At 44.1% G+C, this 12,967-nt stretch overlaps 1 protein-coding gene across 1 annotated transcript in view; it reads right to left on the bottom strand.

Annotated features, from left to right (window-relative positions):
* LOC127008096 (solute carrier organic anion transporter family member 74D-like) overlaps positions 1-12,967 on the bottom strand; it is a 51,622-nt gene that overhangs the window by 12,028 nt on the left and 26,627 nt on the right. Inside the window, exons 3-9 of the mRNA XM_050879672.1 lie at positions 7,484-7,616; positions 5,873-6,115; positions 4,831-5,073; positions 4,092-4,232; positions 1,786-2,025; positions 745-909; positions 68-254 (exon numbers count right to left, since the gene is read on the bottom strand). Of these exons, the coding sequence (XP_050735629.1) occupies positions 68-254; positions 745-909; positions 1,786-2,025; positions 4,092-4,232; positions 4,831-5,073; positions 5,873-6,115; positions 7,484-7,616 (1,352 nt within the window). The remainder of the gene's footprint in view (positions 1-67; positions 255-744; positions 910-1,785; positions 2,026-4,091; positions 4,233-4,830; positions 5,074-5,872; positions 6,116-7,483; positions 7,617-12,967) is intronic.

Genomic DNA, 12,967 nt, shown 5'->3' with positions numbered 1-12,967 from the left:
CCCCAGTTTGCCACGTACCCTCAAGCCCTTCCCCACTTCCCCCCTTCACCTCCCCAACCCTCCTCACCCCTGGACGGGCCCCACCACGTTGAGCGATGGGCAGCCGATGAACATGAGCAAGGCGAAGCCACCGCTGAGGACGAGGGTGATGAAGACGTTGTAGGCGGCCACGTAGCGGGGTCGCGGCCGCACCCACCGCAGGATGATGCCCCCCAGCGCCGTGCCCATCAGAACCGAGGCCAGACTCACCACGCCTGCAGGAGGAAGGGATGGTGGTGGTGATGGTGGTGGTGGTGGTGAAGGAGGGTGAAGAATGGTGACGGTGGTGGTTGGTGTATTAGCGGTGTTTGTGTGGGATATGACATAGATTACCTGTTCTTATTTGTTTTTCTTTTGTGAATTGTTTTAAAATTTCTTTCCTTATATTATCTACTATCACTATCCCCCACTTTCCCCCTCCCTCCTCATCTTAAACTCCCTCCTTATCTAACTTTTCCTCTCCTACCTTCTCGCTCATACCCTTCCTTCCTTATTTTAACTTTTCTTTTACATTCTCACCCTTTCTCTCTCCCTTGATCTCCCACTCCACCCCCATAAAGAGCTTCCATTTTTCTCTCATCCTTCCAATTTCCTCCTCCCTTTTTCTCCCACTCCACCCCCATATCTTAAGACCCTCTCTCATTCACTTTCCCACTATTTCCCCTCCTTATATCCTTTTTCTCCCTCTCCCTTCCTCTCCCTTACCCGTGTAGTAGTTGGCCTCAGCAGCACTCTTCCTGAACTGATTCTCGAGGTACTTAGGCTTGAAGTTCCAATAGCCGGAGAACGCGAACACCACCACCACCGTGTTGAAGAGGTTCCCCAGCCATAGCCTGTTGCTAAAGAGGCGACCCAAGGCGGCGCGCAGGTCTAGGGGAGGGAAGGAGGGGGAGGTTAGGTTAAGGTAGTGGTGAGGCTTGAAGTGTGAGTGTTGGAGTAAGGGAGTGAGGGTGAGAGGAGTGGTGAGAGCAAAGGGAGGGTAAGGGTTGGGGATGTTAAAAGATGAAAAAGTGTGGTGAAGGTGGGCTGTGGTGAAGGTGAGGGAGTGGAAGAAAGGGGCTGTGATTAGGGCTGGGTGGGTTAAGAGGTGGAGCAAGGGAGAAGTGTGGTGAGGGCGAGAGAATGGTAACGATGAGGTCTGGTAACGGTAGGAGAGTGTTGAAGGTAAGGGGGTGAAGAAGTGTGGTGAGGGAGGACTGTGGTGAGGTTAAGAAGAGTTAGGGGTGAGGGGTGGGATGGGGTGAAGGCTGTGGTGTGTGCATGGGGTTTAGTGAGGATGGAAGAGTGAAAAAATGTGATGTGATGAGGGTTTGGGGTGTTAAGGGTAGGGAAGTGAAGACGAAGTGTGATGATGGTGAGGATAGGGAAGGTGGGGTGGGGTGAGGTGGGGTGAGGAGGGGGTATGTGGATGGGGTTTAGTGAGGGTGAGTGGAGTGGTGAGTGTGAGAAGTATATGAAAGACGGTGAATCAAAAAAGTAATAATAGACGAAAAAAATAGAGGCAAATGAAGAGGGAAAATATGCCCCCCAAAAAATTAGAATCTAAACATATAGGTTTGAAAAGTAAAGACAACATCAATCACACAGAAGCAAGAAGACAGACAAGCAGACCAGGGCATAAAAAGTACAAAATGAAAACTGAAAAAAAATATATATAAGCAAAAACACGAAGAAGAAAAAAGACATGAAGCAAACACACACACAAACACACACAAAACAACGCCCCTTTCCCTCCCAAACACTCACTGGTCAGCGTTGGTTTATCCATCTGTGCCTTCTTCACTTTAGCCAAGGTCGCGTAATACTCTATACCTCGACTCCCTTCCACTCCCGCCACTCCGCCGCCCGCCGCTTCCAAGGCCTTCTCTTTCTCCGCCAGCCTCGCCACCCTCTTCGCCTCTCTCTTCAGCGTGGCGGGCAGACGGCGCGGGAAGAAGAACAGCAGGACGCCCACGAAGGTCAACCCGCAGCCGAGAAACACGAAGCCTGCAACACGGGGGACTCAGATAATGACAGGTGAGGTTATGGTGATTAGTCTGTACAGGTGATGGTGTAGGGATTGCTTATGAGGTAGTTATAGTAAGGTGTTTGTAATGGCAGTAGTGTTGGTAGCATGTATAATAGTAGTAGTAGTAGTAGTAGTAGTGTAGTAGTAGTAGTTTTTTTTTTTTTTTACAGCTAAGGAGACAGTTCAAGGACGTAAATAAAAAAAAATATATATATAAAAAAAAAGCCCGCTACTCACTGCTCCCGAACAGAGGTCAAAGGAGTGTCCAAAACGAGAGGTCAATTTCGGGAGGAGAGGTGTCCTGATACCCTCCTCTTGAAAGAGTTCAAGTCGTAGGCAGGAGGAAATACAGATGAAGGATGATTGTTCCAGAGTTTACCAGCGTGAGGGATGAAGGAGTGAAAATGCTGGTTGACTCTTGCATAAGGAGTTTGGACAGTAAAGGGATGAGCATGAGTAGAAAGTCGTGTGCAGCGGGGCCGCGGGAGGAGGGGAGGCATGCAGTTAGCAAGTTCAGAAGAGCAGTCAGCATGAAAATATCGATAGAAGATAGAAAGAGAGGCAACATGGCGGCGGAATTTGAGAGGTAAAAGACTATCAGTATGAGGAGGAGAGCTGATGAGACGAAGAGCCTTTGGCTCCACTCTGTCAAGGAGAGCTGTGTGAGTGGACCCCCACCACACATGAGATGCATACTCCATACGAGGGCGGACAAGGCCCCTGTAAATGGATAGCAACTGTGCGGGGGAGAAGAACTGGCGGAGACGGTACAGAACGCCCAGCCTCGAGGAAGCTGATTTAGTAAGGGATGAGACATGAAGTTTCCAGTTGAGATTTTGAGTTAAGGATAGACCGAGGATGTTTAGTGTTGAGGAAGGTGATAGCTGAGTGTTGTCAAAGAATAGGGGATAGTTGTTTGGAAGATTGTGTCGAGTGGATAGGTGGAGAAACCGTGTTTTTGAGGCGTTGAAGGACACCAGGTTCCTCTTCCCCCAATCGGAAATAATAGTAAGGTCTGAGGCTAAGCGTTCTGCAGCCTCCAGCCTTGAGTCGTTAAGTTCCTGTAGGGTGGGTCTTCTATTAAAAGAAGTTGAGTAATGCAGAGTGGAGTCATCGGCGTAAGAATGGATAGGACAGTTCGTTTTGGAAAGATCATCATTGAACAACAGAAAGAGAGTGGGAGATAGGAGAGAACCCAGTGGGACACCACTGTTAATAGGTTTAGGGGAAGAACAGTGACCGTCTACCACAGCAGAAATAGAACGGTCAGAAAGGAAACTGGAGATAAAGGTACAGAGAGAAGGATAGAAACCGTAGGAGGGTAGTTTGGAAAGCAAAGATTTGTGCCAGACCCTATCAAAAGCTTTTGATATGTCCAGCGCAATAGCAAAGGTTTCACCGAAACGGCTAAGAGAGGATGACCAAGAGTCAGTTAGGAAGGCAAGGAGATCACCAGTAGAACGCCCCTTGCGGAACCCATACTGGCGATCAGATAGAAGGTCAGAAGTGGAAAGGTGCTTTTGAATCTTCCGGTTAAGGATTGATTCAAAAGCTTTAGATAGACAAGAAAGTAAAGCTATAGGACGGTAGTTTGAGGGATTGGAACGGTCACCCTTCTTAGGCACAGGCTGTATGAAGGCATACTTCCAGCAGGAAGGAAAGGTAGATGTTGACAGGCAGAGGCGAAAGAGTTTGACCAGGCAGGGTGATAGCACGGAGGCACAGTTTCTATGGAGTAGTAGTAGTAATAGGAGGAGGAGGAGGAGGAGGAAAAGGAACAAGATTATGAGGAGACAAAGGAAGGTATGGGAGACGTATAAGGTATAGAAGTTTTAAGAAGAGATGGAGGGAAATATAAGAGGAGGGAGAGGAGAAGAGCAAAAGGAAGTGGAAGGAAGAGGAGGAGGAGCAAGATATGAGAAGGAGGAGGCAGAGGAGGTATGAGACGTACATAGTATTGGAAGTTTTTAGAGGAAAGAGGATAAATTATGGATTAATAGTAGTTTACCCCTCCTTCTCCCTCTCTCCCCCCATCAGTACTCACCCAGCCACCACGCCCCCAGCCAGCGGGGGTCCCTGCGGCTCAGGTTGGGGTCTTCCTGAAGGTCTATCCACATGGAGAGGCAGCGGCCCCCCACCAGGTAGCCCAGCACGGGACCCAAGATCCTCAGCAGCAAGGTGACGGCTGTGAAGGAGGAAACATGGATGATGATGATGATGATGATGGGACGCACAAAGTATGAAAGTTTTTAGAGAAGAAAGAAGAGGAGAGGAAGAGACAAGGTGACTTTTTTTTTTTTTTTTTTTTTTTTTTGCTAAGTCTGGCTCGTGTACAATAAAAGTGTTAAAGGGATAGACATAAAAAGTGATAGGAGAAAACGGTGTAAAAATTATGTCGGGAAGAATGAATAATTAAGCTGAATGTTTTTAGAAATTATGACTGATTTGGAAGAAAAAGAATAAGAAAACTAGTAACAATAACAATATTGAAACAACAACAACAACAACAACAACAACAACAGTAAAATAATAGCAAAATGAATAACAAAAAAAAAAAAACGAAAAAAGCACAAAGAAGAAGAGACAGCCGGGAAAATTAACACAACCACAAACAACAGCAACAACATCAACAACAACAACAACACTAAAAAAACAATAAAAGAGAGGCGAAACAAGAGAAAGACAAAAAAAGGAGAAAGTAAATAAACACTACAACTAACAACAACAACAGCACAGCAACAATAATAACAGCTAAAACAACAACAACACCAAGCACCACTCACAGTAATACAGCGGGTAGGTTTTCCTGTTCACGTTGTCGTCGAGGTAGGTGATGCCGATGCTGTAGAAGTTGCTGATGGAGATGCCGACGAAGAACTGGGAGATGAAGAACAGTATGATGGGTCCTATGTAGGCTACACCACCACCACCACCCTTTTGGCCCAGTGCATCCCCAAGGACACCACTACCACCATCGCCACCACCGCTGCACGAGTCTTCCAGTATGCTGTGACACACCTCCATCACTGTGTGTGGCAGGGAGGAATATAGGAATGGGTGAGGGGTGAACAGAAGAGGTGTTGGTATAGGGATAGGAGAAGGTGGAGGTGGAGGAGAATAGGAGGAGAAAGAGTGGGGGGGAGGAGGAGAAGGAAGAGAAGGGGGTATTGAAGTGTTGTATGAGAAGAAAGAGAAGAAATCGTACGAGGGAAAGGAGGAAAACAAAGAAAGGAGGAGGAGGAGAAGGAGAGAAGGAGAGTAGGAGGAGGAGGAGGAGGAGAGGGTGATATTGAGGTATTATATGTAGAAGAAAGATAATAAATAGGAGGAAGACGAAAAAAAAGAAAAAGAAAGGGAAAGGAGAAGAGAGAGGTGAAGGAGGAAAATTTGGATCAGTTAAAAGTAAATAATGAAGAAGATGAAAAGCATTTGCCGAGTGTAGAGGACAGATGCCCCCTCCCCCCCTCCCCCCCTTCCTTCCATGACATTAATTGCTAGGTGAATTTCTACGGTAATTGCTCATAACTCTTAAGTAATCGGTTAACTAATTACTATTCCAGCATTTCTGTCTTCGCCGCCGATGGACTTTTGCTGTGAACTACTTCCAGGAGTGTCGCACGAAGAATGAACAACAAAAAAAAAGCGATCAGCTGTGTAAAACCGATAACCAGTAACCAATGAATGAGAAAAAAGACCAACGATTGACAAAAGTTTTCCCCGTTTGTTGTTATCGAAGTGTTCAAGTATGAGTGGGGGGGTAATAAAAAACATTCATACACCCCCACACACACACTCACCCCCCCATCCCCAACCCCAAACACTTACTCTTCAACCCTTGCGAGGCATTCCCGAGTGGGTCGTCGCGATAGGCATTCATGGCAGCCACAATGTCGAGGGCGTCTTGGCCGGGCCCGTAGATGAGGTGAGGCAGGGCGGCAAGGAAGCAACTGGCGGCGGCAAACAACACCCCCACGCCCACCAAGCGAGGTCTGTGTCCGAAGTTGCCGTAGTAGCCGAGAAAGATGGCGAGAATGACCTGTGATATGTCGTTCCCGCAGAGTATAGCGCCTGAGGAACGAGACAGAAAAAGAACATAAGAACGTAAGGAGTCTTCAAGAGGCCGATTTTCCTATACAAGGCTGCTCCTGTATTCTTAACCCCACCTTACCTCACTATCCATGACTTTATCTAACTTCTTCTTGAATGTATCTATGGTATTGGCACCCACAACATAACTGCCAAGCCTGTTCCATTCATCCACCACTCTATTGATAAACCAATTCTTGCCTATGTCTTTGTTGAATCTGCATTTATCTAGCTTAAAAACATTGCTACGTGTCCTACTTGGATTTATGGATGGAGAGAAGGCATGGAAAGACTATAATGGTTCTGGTGATCGAAAGGATGACGGTGCTGAAGATAAAATGATGATGAAGGGTGCCATGGTGATAGTAAGGAACGAAGGGAGAAGGAAAGGTAAGAGAAAACGAAGGCATTGTTGAGAGAAAACAGCAAGACAGACATACATACAGACAAGAGTAAATCAAGCAGACACCCATATGGCAATAAAACAAACAATAAAAACAAGGAAAAATAAAGTAAGAAAGACAATAAAAACAACAACACGAAAAGCATTATAAAACGACGGAAATTAAAAGCAGGAAAGTAGAAAATAAAAGAAAAAAGAAAATCAAAGACAATAATAAGAAGAGCAAAGCAAACTTAAAATCCAGCGCCGTCAAATCAGCGTATACGTATGCACAGATAAACCAACACAGGTGAGGTGGGCTAATGACCGATACACGTACTCACCTGTCTGTCTCTCTGTCTACCTGTCTGTCTGGTCTCATGAACTCTTACATCCTCTGTCTGATTAGCACAATACACTGAACTTCAAACCTGCTTATGTCATTGAGTCGATATAGCAGGAGTTACTGAGAAAATATAGATGATAAAGGGGACAGGTAATGACGATATGTAATGATTCAATGTTGTCAGTAAATATTGAACGATGTGTGATCCGTTATCTTCTCAGTCTGTTTGTCTGTCTGATATGTATGTATGTATGTATGTATGTATGTCTCTCTCTCCCTTTATTTTACGTTATTTTCACCTCATTTATTCGTGTTTAGAGTCATGTTCATCAAGTTATGTGTTATTTCTAGCTATTCTCTCTCTCTCTCTCTCTCTCTCTCTCTCTCTCTCTCTCTCTCTCTCTCTCTCTCTCTCTCTCTCTCTCTCTCTCTCTCTCTCTCTCTCTCTCTCTCTCTCTCTCTCTCTCTCTCTCTCTCTCTCTCCCTTCCTCTATTTTAAGTCTTCCACACCTTGTTTCTTTCTAGGTTTTATCATATTCATCTAGTTTATTTGTTACTTTAGTTCATCTCTTTCAGTCTATCTATCTATCTATCTATCTATCTATCTATCTATCTATCTCACCGGTCTGCTTGCTGGTGAGCTTGAACCGCTTCTCGAGGGTGGAGATGACGGAGACGGTGTAGGTGAAGAACATGCCCTGGACAAGCCCCACCAGGCAGAACACCGCCAGGTAAGCCTCCTTCCGTGCCAACACCTGAAGGTAGCAGTAGGTAGGTGAGGAGGTGGGTAGGGAGGTAAGTAGATAGGTAGGTGGGTGGGTTAGAAGATGTAGAAGTGAAGGAAAGATTAATGGATATATGTTTTTCGTTATTTGTTTTTGCCCTCGAGTTGCCTCCTTTGCCGTAAAAAAAGATAGACAGATAGATAGATAAATAGATATAGATAGACAGATAGACGGCCACCTCTTTGGATTCTTTTTAGGAGCAGCGAGTAGCGGGCTTTTTTTTTATTAATGTTTCCTTTTTTGTGCCCTTGAGCTGTCTCCTTTATTGTAAAAAAAAAGATAGACAGATTGATTGATAGATGAAAAATAGAGCTATAGAAAGATAGACAAATTTAAGGACACAAAGACAGATGCATATTTTTCCTGACATCATTTTTGTCCTTGAGTTGCTTCCTTTAACTAAAAAAAAAAAACAGTGATTAGGGTAAAAAAACGATGCTGGCCTTTTCAAACACACACACACACACACACACACACACACACACACACACACACACACACGGACAAGAAGCCCTCTAGGTCCCTCCAGCAGGAAATTATTAATCATGAGCCGGCGGGTGAAGGTTACCAGGTGACTGTCACGCCAGCTGCCGCACACACGACAAATGTGCTCACAATGGGGGGAGCATGAGTCTCTGTATACTTACTAGGAAACTTTGTACAGCCAATGAGAGTGCTTGTATAGTATCTAGAGAATGCCAATCCATGTATTAAAGAGAGTTGTGTGAATGCATGAAGAGGAGTATTTAGGGAGATTAATGAATGCATGAAGATGATATTAACAGACATTAGAAGTATAAGAATAAGTAAATGGTAGGTTACTATATAAAAAAAAAGACACAATCAAATAAAGCACTAAACAATAAAACAAGGGAAAAAAAGCAAAAAAAAAAAAAAGATACTATGAAAAAAAATATCAACACGTAATTCTTATAAATAAATCACGTGAATCATAAAGGTATCAATACAAGAGCCTGGGGGGGGGGGGGGGGTCAGGGGGGGGGGGGCGCGACATGCATATAGAAAATAATAAACTGGCTGTGATTTTGATACACTCGTTGATGTGTTACTTGTGTTGCCAGCTGCCGAGTTTTTGCACACACACACACACACACACACACACACACACACACACACACACACACACACACACACACACACTTCCCCCACATCACTTCTTTCCTTCGTTTTACTTTAATCTTCAGTGATATCAGTGTCGTGTGGCCCAATTGCACCGGTGTTTTCTCTCTCTCTCTCTCTCTCTCTCTCTCTCTCTCTCTCTCTCTCTCTCTCTCTCTCTCTCTCTCTCTCTCTCTCTCTCTCTCTCTCTCTCTCTCTCTCTCTCTCTCTCACATCACGTGCATGCAAGAAAGAGGTGTGTCAAAAATCTAATAGGCAGGGGAAGGGATAATAAGAAGAGGGAGGACGAGAGGAAGGGTGTCGGAAGGAGGGGTGGCGGGGTGAAGGGTGACGGACGGAAGGGTAAGGGAATGGTAACAGAAGGAAGGGTGACATAAAGGGAGTGAAAAGGATTAAAAGGTTGCAGGAGGAAAGCGTAAAGGATGAAGGGCGAGAGGGTGACACCCACACACATACTAACTGACTAAATAAATACCTAATTAATTAACTAACTAACTAAATCATTAATTAATCAACTTGCAAACTGGCAAAATGAATTTCTGATCTAACTAATTAACCAAATATCTAAACAGATGAATAACTAATTTACTCTTCAACTTAATTATATTCAAATTTGAAAAGTTGAATGAAATAACACACACACACACACACACACACACACACACACACACACACACACACACACACACACACACACACACACACACACACACACGAAGCTCTGTAGTGTAGTGTAGTTAGCACGCTCATCTCATATTAACTGAGAGGTGCCGGGTACGATTCCCGGGCAGAGTGGAGACGGATGGGCAGTCTCCTTTAAACCATGCCCCCTGGCCACCCAACCAGGAATGGGTACCGGGTGTCAGTCGGGGACGGGGTTGTGTCCCGCCTCCTGGGTGTGTGTGGGTGTGAGGTTTCAGCCGTACCCAGAGATCCGTCACTTGTATGTGCGCTCCGATTTCGTTCTGGGAGGGTACCGGCTGGTGATCGCGAGTCAATCGCGTGGTCAGACGGTGGTGAATTACACACACGGTCACCTGCACATCCTAATCATCTGACAAAGCCTTCGTTAACCAATTACTTCTTCAATACCGTTTCCTGATGGTGGTGGTGGTGGTGGCGGTGGTCAGGGCCGTTTCTAGGCACAGGCGACACAGGCGGTCGCCTGGGGCGCCATTTGCTGGGGGGGGGCGCCAAATTGGCATCCAAAATTAATATTGTTACGCGGGGTACGATAATGTGCTGTAGGCGGAGAGGCGGAGCTGGGCGAGCGGGAACGGCGAGTTGAAGGCGGGGGATTGTTTTGGTTTTGCCCTGGGACGCTGGTGGTAATTCCTGCACTCTGGTGTCTTCCTACTGTCGTATTAAAAAGGGGCAAACAATTGACAAAGTTGAGCTGGCACTAATAAACACTGAACGGCGAAGGTGGCGAGAGGTACTTACCAGGTTCGTGGCTATAATTCATAGTCTGGCAGAACGAAATGTTCCTCTCAGAGGGTCCACAGACACACTTTACCAGCCAAATAATGGGAACTTTCTGAAAGAAGTTGAACTCATGGCTCAGTTTGACCCTGTTCTCAAAGAGCATATTGCGAAGGTGCAAGGAGGTGCCAGTCATACATCCTACCTAGGCAATATTATTCAAAATGAGCTTATTGACTGCATCAGTGAGAGGATTGTGGAGTGCATGGTGACCGAAATTAGACAGTCCAAATACTTTTCAATTATTTTAGATTGCACTCCAGACTTAAGTCACAAGGAGCAATTATCTGTGATAATTCGAATAGTTGCAGCTGAAGGCACTGCACAAATTAAGGAATATTTTATGGGGTTCCTTGAGGCCGAGCAGACAACAGGAGAAGGCCTCTCAACACTCATCCTCAAAAAACTTAAAGAGCTTAATATCCCCTTTGAAGACTGCAGAGGACAGTCATATGACAATGGGGCAAATATGAAAGGAAAAAACAAGGGAGTCCAGGCCAGACTTCTTCAGTTAAACCCCAGGGCTTTATTTATTCCATGTGGAGCACACACTGTTAACCTGGTTGTGTGTGATGCAGCAAAGAGCTCCTCAGATGCAGCTGACTACTTTGGCTACCTGCAAAAACTATTTAATCTCTTTTCTGCCTCCACTCAAAGGTGGTCGACCCTAAAAAAACATGTGGACACAACTTTGAAATCCTGGGCAGACACACGGTGGGAGAGTCGAATCAACAGTGTTGAGGTTGTAAGATTCCAGGCTGCAAAAGTGAGAGATGCTCTTTTAGAGGTCAGAGCAAGCACTGCAGATCCAGCCATTAAAATTGAAGCACAAGCCTTAGCAGAAGAGGTGGGATCATACCGGTTCTCTATTTGCACGGTGGTGTGGTATGATATCCTTAGAAAAATTCAAACTGTGAATAAACTTCTGCAATCACAATGCATGCATCTTGATGTAGCTGTTGATATTCTCAAGAAGACTGAAACCTCCCTTATTAGCTACAGAGACACTGGGTTTGCTGATGCCCAGACATCTGCCAGAGAGATGTGTGAAGAGATGAATGTGGAAGCTGCACTAAAGCAGAAAAGACTCAGAACTACTAAAAGGCAATTCTCTTATGAGGCCCCTGATGAGCCTATTACCGATGCCTTGAAGAAAATAGTTTTCATTTTTCAATGTAGTTGTGGATGTGGCCATTGAATCCCTGAGAGAGAGAACTGGAATGATGAGTGATGTTGCAAAGAAATTCAGTGTTCTCATAAACTTCCCTGACCTGCCAGCTAGTGAGCTAGAAAAGCAGGCAAAAGATTTGTGTAATACGCTCACATCTGGGGATCAGGCTGACTTAAATTATGATGAACTGATTGTAGAGATGCAGTCATTTCCAAAACAATGACCAAAGCAAAATATGACAACATTAGACCTTCTTGTTTTTCTGGAGGAGAAAGGCCTGAAAGAGATTTATCCAAACATGTGGGTGGCATTAAGAATTGCTGTCACTACACCTGTGACTGTGGCATCTGCAGAGAGAAGCTTCTCTAAACTTAAGCTCATTAAAACATATTTAAGGTCTACTATGTCACAGGAGCGCCTAAATGGGCTGGCAATAATTAGTATTAATAGAGAAATATCCAAACAGATTTCGTATGATGACACTATAGATGATTTTGCTGCAAGGAAGTCAAGAAGAATCAGGTTTTAAATATGAAAAGAAGTGAAGGAAAGTTTTATTTAATAGTTTTAGCATAGACCTCAACATTTATACATTGAGTTCTTTGGTTTTAGATTGGCAAGATTACCTTTTCAGTTTACCTTAGGTAGGATTTGCAATAAAAATGTATAATGAACCTATGTGCAATTCTGAACTTGGCTAAAGAATGTTCAAATATAGTGCTGAGATTATTTAATGAGCTTCCAAATAATGTTAAGTAGTGATAATATTGTTACTTTAAAGAAGAGGCTAAAAACTTTTATTTTTATGGATTGCTATGATTTAGATGAGATGTGTATTAATGAACACTATGCCTTATAAGAAATAGAAGATTTATGGAAATGCTTTATAACATGAAAATGTGATACATGCTGTGAACTGATGGAAATGTTTTATAACATGAAACTGTGATACATGCTGTGAATTGATGGAAATGCTTTATAACATGAAACTGTGATACATGCTTTGAATTGATTTAATGTATGTGGCTCTGTAGAGTGTAGATCACAAAAAATCCTTGTCGAAAAAGCCAAAAATAAGCCAATCAAGATAAAAGATAATAAGATAATGGTGTTATTCTATTAAAATTTACAAAAATCATTAGTATACTTTTGAGTCTATATATACTTTTCCTTATTGTGTATGCATATACGTGAAGATGATTTATTAATAAAGTATATTGTTTTTGTTGTGGAACTTGTGATGCTAGTTGTGTTCGAAATTGTTTAGGTTATTATTTCCAGCCCGGAGGGGGGGGGGGGGCGCCATAACGAATTCTTGCCTGGGGCGCCTGATGAACTAGAAACGGCCCTGGCGGTGGTGGTGGACTGGTTGATGAAGACAGTATACAGAGGTAATAGAGATAACAGGACAATAGTTTGAGACCGAAATGAGACATTATTAGTGGCAGTGATGGTTACGGCGGTGAATTTGTGAATACAAACATTATAAATAAAAATAGATAGATTGATGGATGGAGACATAGAGGGA

The sequence above is a fragment of the Eriocheir sinensis genome, chromosome 37 (genome assembly GCF_024679095.1).
Source record: "Eriocheir sinensis breed Jianghai 21 chromosome 37, ASM2467909v1, whole genome shotgun sequence".
Lineage (NCBI taxonomy): Eukaryota > Metazoa > Arthropoda > Malacostraca > Decapoda > Varunidae > Eriocheir > Eriocheir sinensis.
The sequence above is the reverse complement of the archived record's forward strand: the minus strand, read 5'-3'. Positions and strand labels throughout refer to the sequence as shown.